Source organism: Barbus barbus (genome assembly GCF_936440315.1).
Source record: "Barbus barbus genome assembly, chromosome: 46".
In the NCBI taxonomy this organism is placed as follows: domain Eukaryota; kingdom Metazoa; phylum Chordata; class Actinopteri; order Cypriniformes; family Cyprinidae; genus Barbus; species Barbus barbus.
In genome coordinates, this window is record NC_136724.1 from 18290432 (window position 1) to 18311822 (window position 21391).

The 21391-nt window shown below is 37.5% G+C and overlaps 1 protein-coding gene across 2 annotated transcripts in view; it reads left to right on the forward strand.

Annotated features, from left to right (window-relative positions):
• Positions 1–21391, forward strand: part of LOC306864875 (rho GTPase-activating protein 29-like) — a 44029-nt gene that overhangs the window by 644 nt on the left and 21994 nt on the right. For both annotated transcript variants that reach the window (XM_079409141.1, XM_079409142.1), the window contains exon 2: positions 1037–1409. In XM_079409141.1, the coding sequence (XP_079265267.1) occupies positions 1127–1409 (283 nt within the window). In that variant the 5' untranslated portion in view covers positions 1037–1126. The remainder of the gene's footprint in view (positions 1–1036; positions 1410–21391) is intronic.

A 21391-nucleotide genomic window follows, 5' to 3' on the forward strand; every position in this document is an offset into this window, starting at 1 on the left:
AAATGTATTGTTTCTAAATTAAAATTCTCAAATAGGGACCTTTTTGGAAGTGGCATGAACCAACTTACCATTAATTACATTTCTGATCTTTAAACTCATTTTACTTCTCATTTCCATCATGACCAAATAGAAACCTTTTTAGGAGAAATTCAGTTGTTCAAACAATTGGTGTGACAGTAATAACAGCAGAATTAAACTGTTCAACACCAGTTATGCAAAATTGCAAGGCAGAATTTCCATATTTTTCATTTGTCTGGGTAAATGTTACAGCAACTATGTTTATGTGAAGTTGTAACTTTATTTTCATTATATAATTAGGAATGTTTTTTGATATTGGACTTTCTTAATTTTGAATGACTTGTTATTGACTGGCTGATCTTGTGGTTTGGTGGAAAAATAGATGTTTGGAATTCTAACTTGTTCTACGAACCTTGTTTAATTTCTCTTTTAACAACAAGGTACAGGTTTATTTATAATCCATAAGTTCTTTCAAAAATGACAAAAATCCTTAACAAAGATAACGTGAGATACTTCATCTTTAATCTGAGGTTAGTAGTTTGACTTTCCTAAAAACGTTTTATCTTGAGCAAAGTAAAGACACTGGGATTGTGTTTACCTGCATTTTTAATTTATAAAAAGAGCACTTTATATAAAGAGCGCAAGTCTTATATGTGAAACAATACAGTCTGATGGAGACATGATAGGGTTAGAGGTTTAAAGTGAAATGAAGACTTTTCCCAAGCCTCAGGTCACAGTCAAATTATGCCTTTGAATTCCTGGTTTGCTTGTAACCAATATCCTCATCTCAAAGTATATCCATATCCCTTTAAGTCTGTTTGAAGGTTTCTTTATTTGAGATGTAAATCACTGTTGAGGCTCAGGGAAGGCTAAACCAATTTGGTGTGCAAGACATCCCTATTAGAGCACAGCTTAAATTTCCCCCTGTGTGTCTGTGCGGTAAAGTCCAACAAATAGAAGTGTTCTTGTCTTTAAACATTAGAGGTTTAACCATACGTTGACTGCATTGTGCACACAGGACCAACTGTCAGTGGTGAGGAAACTCTTGGAATCTGAGAGTCTCCAGGGAACGTTGCACTGGGATCCATTCAAACTGGCTGCAGCTGGGATGTTTGCTGCCGGGATGCTGCAGCAAAGCAGCGGAGGACTGAATAAGCGATCGCTGGGAATGGCACGGCTTCCCAACTCCCACTTTTTCCCCCTCTCTTCGGGCTCAGGTTCGTGGGGTTTGGGCCGATCGGTGAAGAGTGGCTCTCTGAGCTCCGTCAGCTCGGGGTCAGACAGCATGGACATGACGGGTGCCGATCCCGACTACATCATGCAGCTGGTCAACGAAGCACGGAGGTTTGCAGACGTGCTGCTCCACCTCAAGGAAGCTTTTAACACCAAAGGTAAGAGTGAGACTGGACAGGGTCGGTCAAAAGAGCTTGTTGTTGCTGTCATAGTTTCAACCTGTTGTGGGTCAATGTTTGCCTTGGTCTCACGGTCACTAACCTCTCGTTATCTTTTTTGGATGATGGCAAGGGAAAGTTTATTTGCCATCGACACTGTGAATTCATTCAACAATGCCAGCAATCTTAAACAAAGATAAAGTCACAGTCGGAAATGGCTTTCTCTTTATTTGGAAAGGTTAGTCGTTTATTATTTGCTATTTTATTTGGTGCAAAGGATTAAAGTTGTGTTATATAATCCAAATGTATAACACAATATAATATATATATATGTGTGTGTGTGTGTGTGTATTATATTTATGTATATGTAGCTACATTTAAAATATATATTTATTTAGATGTTATGTTTATATAACTTTTTTTTACTTTTTTGTACTAATACACTTTGTGTAATCAATTAAAAATGGCTCACTTCTTTTCAAAATAAAATATAGACAGTCATTTCTAACTATGACTTATGTTTAAGATATATGCTGTATGCAGACAAACAGAAAAAATATATTTTATTTCCTGTTTGTATGCATATATATGTTCAGTATATGTATATATATGTGTGTGTGTGTGTGTGTGTGTGTGTGTGTATTAGGGCTGTCAGTGTTAATATATTTTTAATAAAAATATTTTTTTAACGCAAATTAATCGCTTGTTAAGGTTTGACCCCAACTTCTTGCCGTCATCGCAGCGCGGAAGGTAATATTGCCTGCGTCCTAATGTACACACTATCCATCCTAAATTCTATGTGATATTAGTAATTTTCAATACTATTTAGGGCAGATAGTATGCACATTGGGACGCAGGGATTGTGTGATTATGAGGTGCTGTGCTAGACGAAAGTGAAGCGAACGCAGAGAGAGAGAGAGCGAGAGAGAGAGAGAGAGCGACAGTGCGCGAGAGATCTGATAATAGTTGGGTAAATGTGTACTGGGATTGAAGCGATGTGGCTTGGTAAGCGTTTTATTGCCAGAATAAAGGCTGATAATGGCTGAAAAAAAATAGCAAAATAATAATAAGGATTATGTCTCATACCTGGTGGAGGTGTGAAAGGTTCTGTTTCTGTAAACTAGTTTGTCATGCATTCCTTTATTTCAACACATTTACAGGTAAATCCTAGTATTTTGAATTTGCGATTAATCCAGGACTGTGATTAACGCGATTACATTTTTTCATGACAGCACTAATATATATATATATATATAATGTTTTTTAATTATTATTATTACTATTTTTTTTCATGGAATTGTTAAAAAACAAAAATAGTGTCTGTTTTCAAACAGGTTTCCAAGTCACTCCCCCATCAGCAAGTGGCCAGACAAACAGATAAGCCCCATCCCAAACTCATGCCATTGGTTAAGCCAGTGTTACTGTGTTATGACCACAAAAATAAAATTTAATTTAAAAATATTTATAATATATACTGTAAATGTTGTGGGGGGAATCAGTAATGGCTTATTGAAGTATTAAAATGGCTACTTGGCTGTGAAATAAATGTGAACATCATAACATCTTTGATTGTGGGAGTATTTGATCAAATAATGCTCTATTTCATTATTAATTGGCTTTTCCTCTGTACTCTGTAATCTTAAGTGAAGTGTTTTAAAACATCAAGAAATGTTTTTCTAATAGAAGAGTGAATGAAGATTAATGGGATGATTGCTCTTGCATGTGCGATTACTGCATTCCCAAGGCAATGCCGTTCGGGTCCATTTGGATCGGATCCAGTGCGCTAATCCTCGCCTTTGCTTGAGAGTTGCTTAATAAGTAGGGGATGGAGGGGTGGCTTGTGTGTATGTGGTGGGGGGTGTTTCCAGCCTCCCATTGTGTCTGTGCCATGTTGTCCAGGGTCTGTAGGAATCTCTCCTTTTGTTCGGTAGGGTGATGGAGGGTCCTTGACCCCAGCTGGGTTGGAGAGTTACTCTGAGAGCTGCCAGTGTGTGGCCGGTGCTTTTGGCCTCCAGGTCTCTCCTTCCCGCAGCTTTGGACCTTGAACAGTAGGAACACCAGATCTGAGAGCGGGGGTGTTACTCTCCCAATCATTGAAGACTTACAAAATATGTGTCAGTCTTACATTGTTGTCATAGTTCTGAAAGTGTGGCGCTTTACAAATCCGTCTCGGGCGTGGAATCTTTCCGTAGAGTGACCTTATTAAAGATCTGAAAAAGACCACTGCCAAAACAGTTGCACTTTTAAGGAGGAAAGGTTAACGGTTAAACACGTGTGTAACATCTCTGAAAAGATCCCTTTGTCTGTCTACCTTGGCGGTACATATCGGTAGGAATTATTTAAATAAGCTTAGTAACACACTAACATATGAGTCATGGTGCAGCGCTTTTGCTATAATTGGCTGACATGCAGCTAAATGCAGGAAAGGAGACTAATTGGACAGGAAGCTGAATTTGAGAGAGTGAGAACTCAAGAGCCTCCTTTCCATGGAAAAGTTTTAAAGTGCAAACAAACAGTAAATCACTACGTCTACTTTGTAAACTGCAGCAGACATTTGTGTCGTCATTGAAATGCTGTTGTGAGTGTGAATTTATTAAAACTTTGTAGTATGTAGTTAAAACTTTTTGTCAGTGTTCCGCTTTTTGATCAATATATGAGTATAATATCATATAATATATGTTTTCAGCCTTTTGATCAATAAATTAATATTTAATTTATATATACATACATACATACAGTGTCCTCCATAAGTATTGGAACAGTAAAGACAAAATTACTCTGTTGGCTGTGGAGTCAAGACATTTGCAAATATGATTAAAAGATGAATATTAGACAAAACTACAGAATGTCACATTTTATTATTAGCAGTTTCAACATGTTTTACCAAATAAAAAGAACAGCACTTTTAGAGTTCATCCCACTCATTGATGTGAGCATAAGTATTGGGACAGTTGAACATAAGGCAGATATAAAAGATTAAAATCTATTATTTAGTTGCAGATCCCTTGCACACAATCACAGCAGTGAGTCTGTGACCCATAGACATCACCAGACTCTTGGTCTCATCCTTTGAAATACTTTTCCCAGCCTTTAATGCAGCCAATTCCAATTGTTGTTTGTTTTGGGGAGTTTCTGCCTTTACTCTCCTCTCCAGCTGGTGACATTCATGTTCAATCAGATTTAAATCTGGAGATTGACTTGGGCAATCTAAGACTTTCCATTTCTTTGCCCTTATAAATTCCTTGACTGAACTGGCAGGGTGTTTTGGGTCATTGTCCTGATGCAATGTGAAGCACTTCCTAATGAATCTGGTTGCATTTTCTTGAATATTGGTAGGCAAGATGGTTTTGCAAACTTTAATCTTGGCTTTCTATTTTTGGTGCTGGTATGTAGCATCTTTAATTCTGTGTCAAAGTCTCCTGAGGACAGTAGAATGTCAGAGCATCACCACAGCTTTCTGAAAGTTGTTGGTGATTTTACAGACACATCTTTTATGGTTCATTTTCACAGCTTTTATGATTTGTCTGTCAGCAACTACTGTTGTTTTCTCAGCCGATCAGGTAGTTGTTGGTTGCTGGTGTCGCTGGTGGTTTCCAAACTCTTGATTTCTCCATGCCCTTTGTTTTTGCTAGAGCTCTAACTGACTTCCTCTTTTCTTTTAGCATCCAAATTGCTTGCCTTTCTCTCAAAGTCAGCTCCCTCATCTTCATCCTGGTTTGTGTGTGTCAACTGTGCCATGAACATTATGTGGCCGGTATCTGGGTGATTAGTGTTTTGCATCAGCGCACATCTTCAAAGTGGTAATTGTTGGTAGTGAACTGGGTGGGGCTGAAGCAGAGAATAAAAGAGCTTGTTGGGAATCAGTTGCTCTGGTGTGATTGAAAGTGATTTAGATCCTTTCAGTTTATGGCTGTATTGTCTCTGCAGTGCGTGGCTGCAGAAAGACACCCCTCATTTCTCAAAGCCTTCAGGAAGTGAAACCATGGAGCCATTATCACAGTGCAATATTTCGGCCCATTACAAAACAGCTGCTTTATTCACATGCGCTGATGTGAGGGTGACTTCCTTTGTCTCTCGTTCTTAGATTTGTTCTTCGAGCAAACTGGCAGCTTCTGGCAATGAGTCGACTTTCCCATGCAAGAATAGCAAGAACCTTGAGATCCCTCCTTAGGGAGTAGTGGTCTGCTATAGTAGGAATTCATTTTTTTCTATCTGAAGTCAAGCATGTCACCTTAAATGGCAATTATTGAACAGCAGCTCTCATAGACAGCGCAGTTAAGAGACCGAGGCTTCCCACTATGTTTTATGATCAGCTTTTAATAGTTTTTATGGATTTGAATCAAGGAAAAACATATTGATGGATTGTTTTCACATCGTTCCGAGTTATGAGGTCTAGACAGCTTCCATAACGATGTCTTCACAATGAGAGGGATTTTTGAATATCTTGAAAAGGTCGTGACCTTGCCCGGGGGCCATACATGATGGACATGTTGGTAATTGGATTGGATTATTTTGGGGTCTGCGCTAGCCTGGGACATAACTGGCAGTTTGGGCTCTGAACTCAGAGGTCAGTATTGAAGAATGTAGTTTAAAGGGGTCATATGATGTTGCTAAAAAGAACATTATTTTGTGTATTTGGTGTAATGCAATGTGTTTATGTGGTTTAAAGTTCGAAAAACACGTTATTTTGCACACACTGTACATTATTGTTGCTCCTCTAAGCCCCGCCTTTCTGAAACGTGTCGATTTTTACAAAGCTCATCGTTCGGAGAAGTGAGGCATGCTCTGATTGGCCAGCTATCCGGTGCATTGTGATTGGCCGAATACCTCAAGCATGAGACGGAAATGTTACGCCCCTCACCGTATTGTTATGGCGTTTCACGGCGCGACCACACAAAAATAATAAAACCCATTACAAACGAGGCTTTTGTTGCATCCAGTGGGGACATAATTACGGCTTATAATGAGTTATAAGTTTTTTTTTTTACGCGTCACGTTGCATCGCCCCGCATAAACATTACTATGTCTGCATTTGTGATCGGAGAAACGACAAACAACAAGCACTACTCTACACTGCTCAAAACTCACGTTTGAATAGTCAGTAGCAGAAACGTACTTACAGGCTGTGAGTCAGAAGCGCCAGACTGTCCTTTCAAAGTTGGAATTGCCCCACTTTATAGAAACAGCCTTTGTGCGAGCCAACATTGTAGCTTCCAAGTTCAGGAAATAGTCCTCCGTAAAATGTGCTTCACACACTTGAATATTTGTGTTGTACTGCTCTGGAACAGTGTTGTAAATACAACTTAACCACTGATTTCTAGTTGTGTCCTCTTTTGGAAGCCCAAACAAAGTACTATCACTTTCACAACAAAACAGCATCTCCAGGACATGGCACCGGAGGCAGCAACAATACTACAGCAAGAATAATAGTTCCGCCTTCTTTCGTTGCGTATACATTTGGGCGGTGTTAAGAAAAATCTCCCCACGTCGTGATGTAGACATGTGGGGGCGTGTTTGAACGAGCCATTTTAGGGGGGCGTGGCAGAGTCTTAACTTTTATAAAGAATATCTCTTTGGTTTTGAGACTTTAGTCTTTGCAACTTCAGGGATCTTATCTATGCACAAACAGTTTGTAACAGGAAGGAAAGTTTGAAATCGCATCATATGGCCCCTTTAATGTGTGTGTGGGGTGGGGGGGGTGTAGAGTTTTTAAATTTTTTAAACCTATTATAAAGATTAAGAAACTAGATACTGAACTGATGTGTTGATATATGCTGTTTGGAGTTTTTGTTGTGACATACCGTAATTAAAGATGCACAATACATATCAGTACTATTAATATATCCTTTAACAGCAGATTTTAGTTTTTTTTTTTCATTTAATAAATCAGCTAACATTGAATTTTGTGAATTGTGATTGTGAATGCTTGTTTTAATAAGTTTTCCCTATTTTTACATTCAGATTATCTTTGCTGTCAAGTAATGCTATCTTAAAGTTAATCATTAAAAACATTAATAACAGTTAAATGCCGTAAATATCAAGATAAATATAAATTTTCCATATTGTACATTACATTGTCATTATGTTGCCTGTAATGCTTTGTTGTCAGTATGGGTTTCTCTCAGTTTTTGACAAATAAATAAATATATTTATATAATAATAATATAATATACATTATTATATTTTATTACATATTTCAGCCTTTTGAAAAAAAAGTTATTAATTACTATGGTTAATTATTAATTATCATTATTAAATTATATACAGATAATATTTAAATGTAAATTAAAAAATATAGAAAATATTTAAATTTTTAAAAATATATAATTTTCATTTCTTATTTTTATTTGTCCATTTATCAGCCATACAAATAAAATAATTAGTGGTTTATTGGTATCGGACAGACTATTTTACATGATTTGTGAAATAAACCATGCATGCCTCTTAAAATATGACATACTTCTCTATTCGACCATAATTTTGGATTTCACAGTTTATTTGTGTCAAAAATAGTATACTATAAGTATAAAAGCATGGCAGGTGGCATTTACAGAGCATCCATTGTTGCACTGACCTCTTGTCTTACATTTTGAGACCGGTGTCTTTGATTTGCTGAGCTGATCAGGTGTTGCGTTTGTCCCATGGGCGACTCATTCAAGCAGCAGGATGGTTGGCATGTGTCAGCTATTTTGGAGATGAAAAACAAGATGGCCTGTAATGAATACTGGCCCTATTCACTGAGGGAAATAAAGTGTGTAAGGTTCACTGCTCTCTTTATGATGTTTTAGAGACCCTCCATTCATGCTTGCTCATTTCTGACAGGAACCACAGTGAGCTTTTTGCCTTTGGGATAATAATTTGGAAAGCGCTGTGTGAATACATAATTTCAAGTTTCATTTCTTTGAGACACTTGTTTAGAAGGCATCACTTAAATTTCAATTATACACAACTGTCTGGTGTGCCGGTAAACTGACACAACCACCCTCACACAGACCAGAATCCTCTGCTATTGGCTGACGGGTGAAACCTGTTATTCCGAAGCGCAAAATAGAGTATATGTTTATCAATCCACAAACTGCTTTAGTCGCCCTGAAGTCTATGTGAACTCAAGGCTTCTCAGAGCGGAGATTTGTTTATTAGCAGCTCCCAAGGGACAGTAAATTGTTTAAATTCTCCCCAAGTGCAGGATGGGTAAATAATTAAATGGTCATTTATATAATTTCCCTCATGTTTCAAATGCTTTGGGTTGCTTTATAGCTCACAGATGTTTCAAAGTCTTAAAACTCTTCTGTTTTTCCCCAAACATAAACAGTTATCTCAAATTTAGGAGAATCGATTAATCACAACTCACATACTCAGTATTGTGTGGTTCCTGTTTGATTGTGCTGGTGTAACCTTGAGAGGACCAGCCTGGTGTATTTTTAACTGTTAAATCAATATTGACCCTCTCCTGGTCGGCCATTCCCGCAGTCTGGGCTCATCATTTTGATAGGGTGGGAAACGCAGTCCTCTCCTCTCCCATCCCCCCCACATACTCTGCATTCCTCCAGAACAAACGCTCACTTGTTGCTTTAGTGTCTTAGATCAACAGTTGCTGAATGTTGGACACTTTGGACAAAAAAACCATCATGAAACATTGACAGTGCTACTGTCCTAGTACAGTGACTTTACAGTCCATTATAATGATTAGAAATGTTTGAAGTCAAAGAAAAAAATAGTTTGTCTTTGTAATAATCAAAATGTGCTGCTGTTGTCACTGAGGCCATACAGACGATTGGATAGCCAACAGCCAAATAGCATTTTAGCATGGCATAGAGCATGACACTAGCATTTATATCCATTGCAAGCCTTATTAGAAGGAATGCATGAATTGATAAAATGTATACTTGAAATGCAATGTAAGTCACTTTGGATAACAGGTGCAGATCTTTCAGATACATAAATATAAAAATAATTATATTCATGTAATATAAGTATAATTTAATACTTTAACTATTGCATATTTATTTTTTATTTTTTATTTTTATTTTAGGGCTGTCAAATTGATTAATCGCGATTAATCATATCCAAAATAAAGGCTTGTGTCCAGATAGACAGATCTATCTATCTATCTATCTGTCTGTCTGTCTGTCTATATAATATATATCGATATATTTCATAATCTAACGTTGTAAAAAAAATATATATATATATATATATATATATACACAAAAGGTCAGTAGAATTTTTATCACACAATCAATGTAACATCAAAGTCCTCTAATTTTATTATTGTAATGTGCAAAGGGAAACCTCTTCATTTCCAATACTTGGCAAATTTGTTAAAAATGGCTTGGAAAGGTCTCAAATTGTGACTGTGGAGTTTGTGGAGGGTCCAAACTGCCCTCGCAGTGGGGTGCAGGCCGAGTGGGATTAGACCCCTCTTCATCCCCAGCGGCACCACATTGTGCTCCAGCCTGCTGTGCATGGGGGGGCTTCCTCTGATCGGCTAAAACTGATTTTCTGGCCCCCATTGTGAGGTGATTTGGAGCTGGTGACCCACACCAATTGCCCTGTGAACGTCGACCTTCAAACACAGGCATGAGGGTCCACATACACCATACACATGTGCTGCTTTGATCCAGAAGACATTTCAGATATGTTTAGAGTAAGGCTGGACCAGAATATTTGAATATTTGTTCGGTGGGTTGGCATTCGATTTTAAATTTTGAGATTCGAATATTCTTTTTTTTTTTTTTTTTTCTCGAACACCTTGCACGAAACGGTTCTCATTCGCGCTAGAATATGAATTGCCCATGAGTGAACGTCATGAGCGTCATGATTCAGTTCGTCTGGAAGAGAAGACAAAAATGCCGAAGACCTCAGCTGTGTGGGAGCACTTTAAATTGAGTGAGGAAAAGACGAAGACAGTGTGTTAAATATGCGATTTGAAACTAACCTAAGTTACCACAACAGCACAACAAGTTTAAAAAAAAGTCACCTGAGTTCTGTAAGTAGTAAGCATATTATAGTAGCTTATTTTGTTGGTGTAAAAAAACGAGCTGCTTTTATCCGCCATGTTAATCAGTAATTTTACACGTGATAAAAACATGCACTTAATTTGCTTGGAAAATACTTGCGAATAACAGAAAAAAGAAAGAGAGATATAACAGATGCCATAGTGGAGTTCATTACTATATGAGACTCATTAATTTAGAATGTGAGCTGTTATATCTCACAATATTGAACGTGTTGCGTGTCCATATTGAACCAAAATGTGACACTGCACTCCCTTGGGTCCGCAGCAACACACCCGCCACGCGTGAAGTCTATTGGATGAACGGTTCTCAACATAATAAAAATGCAAACAGACACACAGAGATTCCTGCCTTCATTGGAGAGAAGAATATGTTCAGCCCCTCCCTCCGAAGCTTCGAATATTCGGTGTTGCTTCTACCGAAGCTTCGAAGCTCAAAAAATGATATTCGGACCAGCCCTAGTTTAGAGTAGTTCTAGGAAACATAGCTCAACCATTCATTCATTCAGAGTAAAGGATGATTAGTTGTAGCACAGCTGATTTTATGCCGTGAGTCATGAGAGTGAGTACTTTACATTTAAAGTTAGTCATAGCTGCCTCTTAAGTGTTTGGCTGCATAAATCTTTCAGTATTCTCAATGAGTCATTGGTATCGGATTACTTTATTGCTTGGCTGAATAGTAAAAGGTGAGCAAAATGGTCATTTTCACAGTATTCATGTGCTGTGTTTGGTAATGTGTAACTTGTTGGGTGCTGAGAGCTTCTCACCAGGTGTTTCACAGTACCATCATTTGTCAGACGTCACCGTGAGTAATTCCTGGTATCGAGCCATGAATGTTTTTAGGATTACGCTTTCTTTCTTTCCCATGTGATACTCTCTAACTGGCATATTATGTTGCATCCATTTCATCCATGTTATATAAAACAATGAGAAATACAACTTCTCTTTTCCCCACTGTGAAGTTTTATGGGAAAATGTCTATGCACCAGGCCCTCTGAGAAAACCAATATGCTGTTTCAGAGATTATCCATTGTGAAATTCCAGCCTAAATTTAGCTGCACACTGTCATTTCAGTGGCACACTGGCATTTTTATGCAGCTGTGATCCAGCTGTACTCCTGGTAAACGGCTGATCTCCTCTTATATGGTGTAGCCACCAGTCAGTTCTCTAATAAAGAGTTCCTTCAAGGGTCTCTTTGAAGATATTCTTGTTCAAAGGCACTCGTAAATTAGTCCAGATCATCTTTGAAGATCACATTACACGTTCTTGTTTCATTAAAAGTAAAGTAAGGGCTAGGAATCTTGTTTAGAAGATGTTCCATTCCATATGCTTACACACACAGCCGTTTAAAACATCAGTCCAACTCTTTTGTACAATTTCTCTTATACTTCAGTGCTTATCTATAGTGAAGCCTGTTCAGAATGTGGGCATGGAGTAGAGATTACAGGCTGTAAGGAGAGTTGAATGTAGGGCAAGGTGACATATTCATTCCTACCCTGCAAAACACAGAGAATAATAGATAAGACACAAGTGTGCGTTTTCAGGGCTGGCTGTACCAGTGCACATGTGTGGGCTGCGGATAGCTGTTTACTGCCTGGTCTGTGCTGATTTGTGGAGTTTTAACAGTTAGCCACCCTGAAACAAGATTTGTAGGCTGATTATTATTATTTTTTTCTCGTTCTGGTCCGGAATTGAGTTTTGTAGCCCACTTTATTTTTCAAGCTTCAGATTTACAGTGAATTATTTTTTCTTAGTGTGGATTAGTTATAGCCCTCTTAATGTAACAGGCATTAATTTATATAATTTTGTAACTATCTGTATAATTATTTTTTATATTATATTATATTATTTTATTTTATTTTAACATTTATTTTTATTTTTTTAAGAGATTGCATTAGATTACAGCAAAGATTTTGCCATTTAAGAGCATGATTTTTGACCCATTTTTCCACATAAATTTCATACCTGATGGCCCTAACTAATTGACCTTCACGATGTAACAAGCATTAATTTGTATCATAACTATATCCTGTAGAACTATGGAATTATATCTGCTCTAGAATTATGGAATGATTCAACTGTTCATCTCAAAGTGAATAATTCCTTATTCAAAATGTCTACACAATTTAAGGAATAAAAGACACACACTAAAAACTAAAACCAATAGTCTCCAGGCTAAATGCATTTTTGTAGTTTATGGGTTTATGCATTTGTATTTTTTAAAACAGAAGCTCCAGAGAGAAGTAACCGCTGATCCTGTTAAGTGTTCAGATTAATCCAAAATCTTAAACATAAGGAGCTCTGGAATGAGGAGAGTTTACAACAGGAAGTCAAGTTTGGAGAGAACTGTAACCTAGTCAAACATAGGGCACAAAGGAATGTTAAACAATTGTTGAGAAACTGAAATGATAATGTTGGTCAGTGGTAACAAGACACCACACCTGAGGGTCCCAGTAGCTTTGTCTTTTATCTCCAAACCAACCTAGCAAATATGGTCTACAGATTAACCTTAATACTATGCAACCCCCAATCAAGCCCACCGCTCTGTATTAGCAACTTCAATCCAAGATGGCAAATTTATCCTGTAGATTAGAGTAAAGTGGCCCTGGATTAAAATAGTCTGGAAAGCGGTAGATTTAATGTGCCCCCCAACTACTTACCCTCAATAACGTCAGGATTGGATTATTCTCCTCCGCTCTCCTACACAAGCGCACACACACATAGTGAGGGGTTCTAGCGTAACTTTGCAAGACCATATAGGCCAGTCCACTTGATCTGACTCAAATCCTGTTTTCGAGCAATGGGTTCCTGGTACAAGATGAGTGGTTGAAGATTAATTGGCCCCTGTTTTGCATCTGAGGCCTGAGCCCTGGAAAGCCCATCAAAGAGACACAGCTTCATGTTGAGAGGGGAAACCCTGTCCATGGCTTATCCTTGGCCGAGCAACGGCTGTCTGGTTTTTCTCACGGACTTTATGGCTAATTGCACCATTGGTGTTAAGACAGAATGAAATTTTTATGTGTTTCTCAGAAGAAGGAAATGCATACAAGTTTGGAATGTCATGAGGGGAGTAATGGTGACAGAAATGTCATTTTTGGGTGAACTATCGCTTTAAATGTAAATGCAAATGTAGTGCAAGAATCCTTGTCCAGCTTTCTATCCACATCTGGCACATTGTATAAAAAGGCTGGATGAATACAGCAAGATGCAAATAAAATTTCCAAAATGTGCATTTAGAACACATTTACTGAATAAACTGAATAAATTCATTACATTAAATAATGTGACGGAATAATTTGTAAGGTGATTTACTAGTATGACCTTCCAGAACTGTTGTTCCAGATATAAATCGCCAATTGCTAGCAAACACGAGGTTCATAAACATTGTAAACATTTTGTCTGTACACTCTACACCTGAAGCAATTTTATTAAATAAAATAATTATTGCATTTATGAATTTTAAAATTATTAAATTTAAAAATTAAGAAAGCTGTGGTTTCCCCAGTTTGGTTTAAATGTTTTTCTGATTTTGGCGTTTTGCATAATTCATCATAAATTAAATCTGCAATTTAAATCAATGCATAGTTATTCACATTAAACTTGATTTTTTAACAGTGTATGTTTTAATATGTAATGTAAATTATATGCCATTTTTAGAGGATGAAGCATAAACTGTTTAGTGTCTTGTTGAATAGGATTTTTTTCTGGCAGATTTCTATAGATTATGGTAATTAGGACCTCTGTGAAGCTTTTTTTACTCTGCTTGACTTTTGACAAACCCCAGCCTCCTTCATTTTTTCTGTTCTCCACCTTCTGGATGTCAGGTTTGGCCGGCCTGAGATGAGCTGGTCGCGGTAATCCACGCGGAGAGCACTGGACTCTCTCTGTGTTCTGGTCAGCGTTGCTCTGTGGGAGATTTTCAGTCGTGTTGAATGCAGAATAGCTGGAATTCTGGGGTTTAATTCTCCTAATAAACATGGGGAACAGGAGGGAGTGGTGGCTGTCTGAAGCCACTCCCGCTGTCTGAGTGATTGACAGCTGTGGACGAATGAAAGAAACAAGCACATTCCTGTCTCCATGCGAGGCGCCTGATTTATATTCAGCAGGAAACTGGAGGATAAATACTTGAAATATTTAATGCAGGTGAAGATATTATGGTTTGCCAAAATGAAAGGATTTAGCAAATAACATTTTCTGGTTTCACAATCAGCTGTCCTTTAGTCCCTCAATAAGTGATTCAAAGTCGAGTGTTTAAGGCTCCTCAACATTCAAGACATATCTGTGCCCTGATTACTAATGACCCTTGATGAATAATGTGACCTTACCATGACATTGATGCAAGACAATGTTAATTTTTACACAGCTTTTTGTTTTAGTCAAAGCTTTCGTGCTTTGACAAAAACATCCTTTAAATTTAGTCCATATGAAAATCATGTCATATGCATTAATATTAGTCAGTTTTATTGTATTTTTAGTCAATAAAATAACTTTTTAGTGTGTAAGAGTGCAAAATATTCAAACATTTATGTTTCCAACTTGTTCCATATGCACATTTAAACAAATATTCAAGCTCATGCAGCTCAAGTAGGTCAGTTCTTGACATTATAAACTATGATTCGATTATTCGAAATCACACCATTTATAGATTTTTCTTCTTTAAAACATTGTTATTGCATTATCAGTATCTTTTTGTCAACAGTATGTTTTGAATCATATTTATTTGATCATGATGCACATTTTTGGACTCATCTTCATTATCCTTAACAAAATCACCAGTCATTTTCTTGACGAGATTAAGGCTGATTTATTTGCTAAATAATTTGCAAGATATTTAATTTACAATGGCGAATGGTCTACCTGCAGAGCATTCTCAAAGTCCCGTTTGACCTCCGAGGCATGTCTATGCGAGTATGTGTGTGTGCATACAAGAGGTTCCTTTAAACGTTAGCCCTTTGTGTGCAGTCATGGGAAAGAGTGGATGAAAGGTGGATCAGCAGGGTACTTTGAGGCAGGGGGAGATGCTGAACGCAAAAGGCCCCTTTACCGTGGAGCATGTAATATCCTGATCTCAGGAGCTTCCCTGTCACAGGGGAGGACCTGGCCCACCTACCTCAACAGAAAGTGCCCCGGGGTGGGCCATAAGCGCTGAGGAACGCATTAGACCATCCACCCTGGCAGCTCTGGTCAAAAGGGCATGTTAAAGGCTAAGTAGTCAGATTTTTAATAAGTCTTTTGACTTTAAGACATAAAGGAGGCACGTAACCAAAGATGTTGATCACCAAATTACTGACTCCTGCACTCTGGAGCTGATTGTAATGCTGTTGACCCCTGATCAGATGATGCAGACAATTACCATAATGAGTCTTCTTGCTAGTCTTTGTGTTGACTTTTCAAGCAGGTGGGTGTTGTGCATATTGCGACACCATTTTCAATGCTATAATAGCGTATTTTATAATCTTTATGAAGTGGGGTTCACATTTAAGACTATAAGCTCTTTAACGTTTGATTAGGACTCATTCATTTACACTGGACCTGGACCAGAACGCCCTGCCAGCCATCTCTCATATTCTGAAGCTTTATTATTACATTGTTCTCACAATAAGTCATGAATGAGCAGGGTTGGGGTCACAAGAATGTTGCAAATTCATATTCTCTTTGTCTATTTTTTTTTACATTTCAGCAGAAACCACTCATTCTTAAGAAGTTGATTAAAATTGTGATTTTTTATTTATTTATTATTATTACTATTATTGGATTATCACTATTGGGTAATACATATTTTTTTTTTATTTTAAAATTTAATTGTGCATGCACATTTAGATTGAGAATTTTACATTTATCATTCAATATTGGTTTATTTTTGATCAATTATTGATTATTTTCAAATTAAATGATTATAATTATATTTTTTATTATATTATATTTAATTATTATACTTTATATAACTAATAATTAATTGTTAAAAAATTATTTAAATATTTGGATTTCATTTGCCATAATTTAATAATCAGTTATTTAAACAAACAAACAAACAAAAAACTAATTTTGTTAAATGTAATTTTTAGAAAATCTCAAAATAATAATATTTGCTTTTTTATATTGAATATTATAATGCTGTAATGCACAAATTCACTTGTTGATTTTTAAAACAATTCATTTCAGTTTTTATTGATTAAAAAAAAATGATTTAGGTAATTTTTGTTTAAAAAAGTGATTTTAACTAATAGAATGTAAAAATGCTACAGTATAAATCTGTTAATTGGTTAACGGTATGTTAACAGTATGCAATATATAACTAATTGCATTTAATGTAATTTTGCAGTAAAATACTGTTAAAATTGGGAAGGTTTTATGGAAGTGAAAAAGAAAAGGTCACTATTGACATTCCCAGAATTCCCTGCGTGACGCTTCACATTTACATTTGATGTTTATTCATTGAAATAACTATCTATAGCTAAAGTTCTGGCAACCACAGCTGTCAGTAAATGTCACAGATTTTATTATTTTTTTTAAGTTTTGTCGAATTTTAATATATACCATTCATCGGTTATTGGCCATAGCATTAAAATAATTATCAGTAACAGCCAGAATTTTTATATCAGCACATACCTAATTGTAAAATGTCCGTGCTATTCATTGTTTACTTCTTATTTGGCCTCCTACTAGGTTTTGAAGAACATCATCCTCAGGACGTATCCTTGGCTGCAGTAATTATTTGGTAGTTCTTACGTGTGTTTACATGTGTGGCCCCTCTTTTCCCACTCCTACACTTGACGAGGCCTTGCCATCCTGGAATGCTGGGTTTCCATGATGCAAACAGGACAAAAATGTGCCAAAATCTCTATGAGTCCAGCGTGGGTTTGCAGGGCGGTTTTATTCCTAGAAACACACATCACCCAGGTCTTAACCTAGGTGTTTAGATACAGGAAAACATTCCAACTTCCCCCTTCCTTCGCTCTTCTGTGCTCTGTAGAGTCCACAGTCCCATCTTTCGCTTCTAAAAGCCTCCTAGATTTATTGTTCCATAAATGCCTCTTGCCGCAGGTCCCAAAGAAGACAGCCCCACTGTTTGCAAATGGCCCACGAAGACAAAAGAAAGGTTCCTCCAATCAGAAGGGCTTTTCTTGTCCTGCTGAAAGCTCGCTCTTGGTTAAACAAGATTTCCCGTCATCACCGGTGAGGGGTCTTTTCCCTGCTATATCAATCTGTTGGTGAGTGATCGTGTTTGGCCCCGGTGAGAACAAACTCAGTGCTATCGTAACCATCCCAAACAGGGAAGCACAGGGTTAAATTCATCAACTTCCCATCCTTCCCGCTGTTCCAGCGTTCAGTTGTGCTAATTGGTTGTTTTTTAGGACCGGCCCAAACGAGCAGGGAGCCATTTAAAGTGTTTGATGGCCCTGGGTCTTGTGGCCTCTATTCTCTCTGTTCAGCCACACCGAGCAGAACTGAACCCCCCGTCCTTTCGGGATGCGTGACCGTGTGTGCATGTGAATGGGAGCGCTGTGTGGGGATGGGGCCTGGCTTTGTGTTTGTGTTATTGTCATTCAAAATGTAATGTCTTTAAAAGAGGGTTTTTAATTTGACCCCTACCAATTAAGAGATTTAGGCTTGGGCTGTCTGGCGGTCACCTTTGACCCACCTGCTTATTATACTCTGCATTTTCACATCATGGTGTGAAATCCTCTTGTGCTCCTTCTGTTTCTCCGTATATCTCCCTGTCCACTCTCATTCTCTCTTCACAAGATAGTTCTCTTGATAGTAAAGTAAAAGAGATCATTGTTGCCAAACTGATGGAGGATTTCTTTTGGTAAATGTTCTCGGTCTGACACGCAAGCTTAATATCGCAAGGAACTTTCTGGGTCACAAATTTTACAGACTAGTAGAGCTGTTACAGCATTGTGGTGATTAAGATTAAGATTTTATTTAGTTGGCTAGTTAGTACCAGACTTAACTCTGAGGTCTTGAGTTTTCGCTCCGGAGCAAACCAGGGATGTGCGCTGTTTAGAATTGATTTGAGAGTGTCTTTTAAATTTAGTTCGATTAATGCATTCTTTTTTCTTTTTTTTAACTAGAACAGGAAAATTTGTCAAGACAAGCTTATGTAGACATGGATGGATGGATGGATAGATGGATGTGTGGATAGATAGATAGATAGATAGATTAAATTAAGTTATGTGCACCAGGGTGGAAGCACACTTCATTTCCCCAAATGCTTTGCTTGTGTTAAATTTCTCTGAATTGCAATTAGGTAAATTCAGCTTTCTGTCATTTTAATTCAATTTCCTGAGGTCAAAATTACCAAAACTATTATGTTCCAAGAAGGGTTGTTCCTCAGAGGGTTGTTCCTCAGATACACATAAAACACTCTCTGTAGAGACCTCATTGACTCATTGAACTGTAGATGATTTAACTAGGAAAGCATGGTGACTTCACCATCACCTAAATAACCGCTCTCCCACAGCTCGGAGTAAGACATATAGCTGTAGCACAACACATCCTGCACACTCCCACATGCAATAACCTCATCAGATGTGTAATAGCACTCATGGCGAGGGGTCTCTGGGTCAGAAGCGCAGTGTTGGCCTCTCACGAACAGGAGGGGAGCTGGTGAAGATTGGCTGCAGAAGATTGAAACAAAAGCTTGGTTCAGATCTCATAAGAGAGCACCAGGTTATCTCATCAGGAAGTGGTTATGCATGACACTTGATGAAGATGAATGAGTGCTAAAGCTACAGCACAGTGGCAGACCTGCTGTTCATGCTAGGGAGAGCAGCAGGGGTGAACGTCAGTGTTATGTAGATATGTCACTCTATGAGCTTGGCATATTAACTCATGGAGTGAGTAGTTATTTAGGACAGGGTCTTTCAAATGCTTTGATGCCAAAGACCCCCCAAAATGAAATATATTGGCAGCTAAACTATTAAATATATTGGCAGCTAAATTATTTTATTTTTTATTATATTATATTATATTTGTATTTTTTTTTTTTTTTTTTGTCATTTAAACTGTATTCTGTTTATTTTTATAGCAGATTTATATATATATATATATATATATATATATATATATATATATTTTACATTTGTGACCCTGGACCATAAAAGCAGTCTAAAGTCGCTGGGCTATATTTGTAGCAATAGTCAAAAATACATTGTATGGGTCAAAATTACAGATTTTTCTTTTATGCCAAAAATCATTAGGACATTAAGTAAAGATCATGTTCCATGAAGATATTTAGCAAATTTCCTACTGTAAATATATCAGTTAAAATTTTGATTAGTAATATGCATTGCTAAAAACTAAATTTGGACAACTTTAAAGGCAATTTTCTCAATATTTAGATTTTTTTTTTGCACCCTCAGTTTCCAGTTTTTCAAATAGTTGTATCTAGGCCAAATGTTGTCCTATCCCAACAAATACATCAATGGAAAGCTTATTTATTCAGCTTTCAGATGATGTATAAATCTCAATTTCGAAAATTTGACCCTTATGACTGGTTTTGTGGTCCAGGGTCACATTTATTCTTTAGTATTTCACAGTAGCTATGTTTCCATCCACCTATTTTTATGCAAATTTTGGAATATTGCATAAAAAAACGCTGAATGGAAACGCCAAGATGCGCATAAATTCTAAAAATGCACATAAAAAACGTATGCGCGCATTTGAGTAGGATACATTTTTTATCCGATAAGAAAAAACGTGCATAAACTACGATGGAAACACATTTACCGAATAAATTCTTCCATGCGCATCGAAAAAGTCATGTGACTTTGCGCTATGAGACGGGCTAACTCGACTAACTAGCAGACCGATCTTGTTCACAGCATCTATATGTTCTTATGGTCGTTCTAAAATGTCTGAGGAAAGTCTGTCATCGAAGTATTTCTGTATAATTACTGTCTTACATGACTGCGTTCCCAAACAGAAGCATTCACCTCCGAAAGTAATGACCGCAATGTCTCGTCTGCTCGTTCTGAGGTGCAAGTAATTTATGTCATATATGAAAATTATTATATTAAGTGGCTTATATTAAGTGATATTTAGTGCCACAGTTTACCAGGAAGTGACGATTTTGTTCTCTTTGACTCATTGGATGGAAACGGTGCTTTATTTGCATATGTTTTATGCGATATTCCCGTTCAATGCCTGAACTGACTTGTTTTCCTATGACTCCCCTTGCATAACTATAATGTGGTCAGACAGCGTTGGCCCTCTGAGGCCAGAAAGCAGCTGTCATTTCCATGGTAGTCACCATCCACGGCAGCATTAGTTCCACCGCGGGCTCTTTTTGTTGCTTTACGGAAAAGAGATGGAGCGAAAAAAGTGGGTAGAGGGGGTAAAGTCTCCCTGATCCCCTTTTCCATGCACCGGGTAATCCAGAGGCCACCGTCAGCACAAATGTGGCTTTGATAGCCGGGAGAGGGTGCGACTGAACACGGTGCCCCTGAATGTGTTTATGGGTAAGCGAGTGCATGAGTTTGTGTTTGTGTGTAGTTGCAAATCTAGGGGGAAACGGGTCAAAAGAAGCTGTATGGAAAGAAGGTCCCATGTGGGAAGTTCAGTTTGAATGTGTCTGGAAAGTAGACATCACTCGTGTTTGGTTGTCCTGTGAGTGCTTGGACTGACCAGACAGCAGGCTGAAATTACATAATGAAAGCAGATGAATCAGAAATGGTTATATTTCAAGCACTGAATCATTCGGAGGTAATGAGATGTCGTGACGTCGATGTAGTGATCAGACAGGTACATGCTATTGTGTTGATGCAGACCGCAGGTTCCTAATCTAAACAAAAGATTCATTCAGAATGAGTTTAAGCTCTTCCTCTGTCAGGTCATGTTAAGTGTTTGATGACGTGTTTGTTGGCATCAGGTGTCAAAATGGCACATGATAATGATTGTTTTGTTACTTAAGCTGATCTTAGATGTCTGGTATTTGCACTTGTATTTTGTTTGTGTCCTTTCA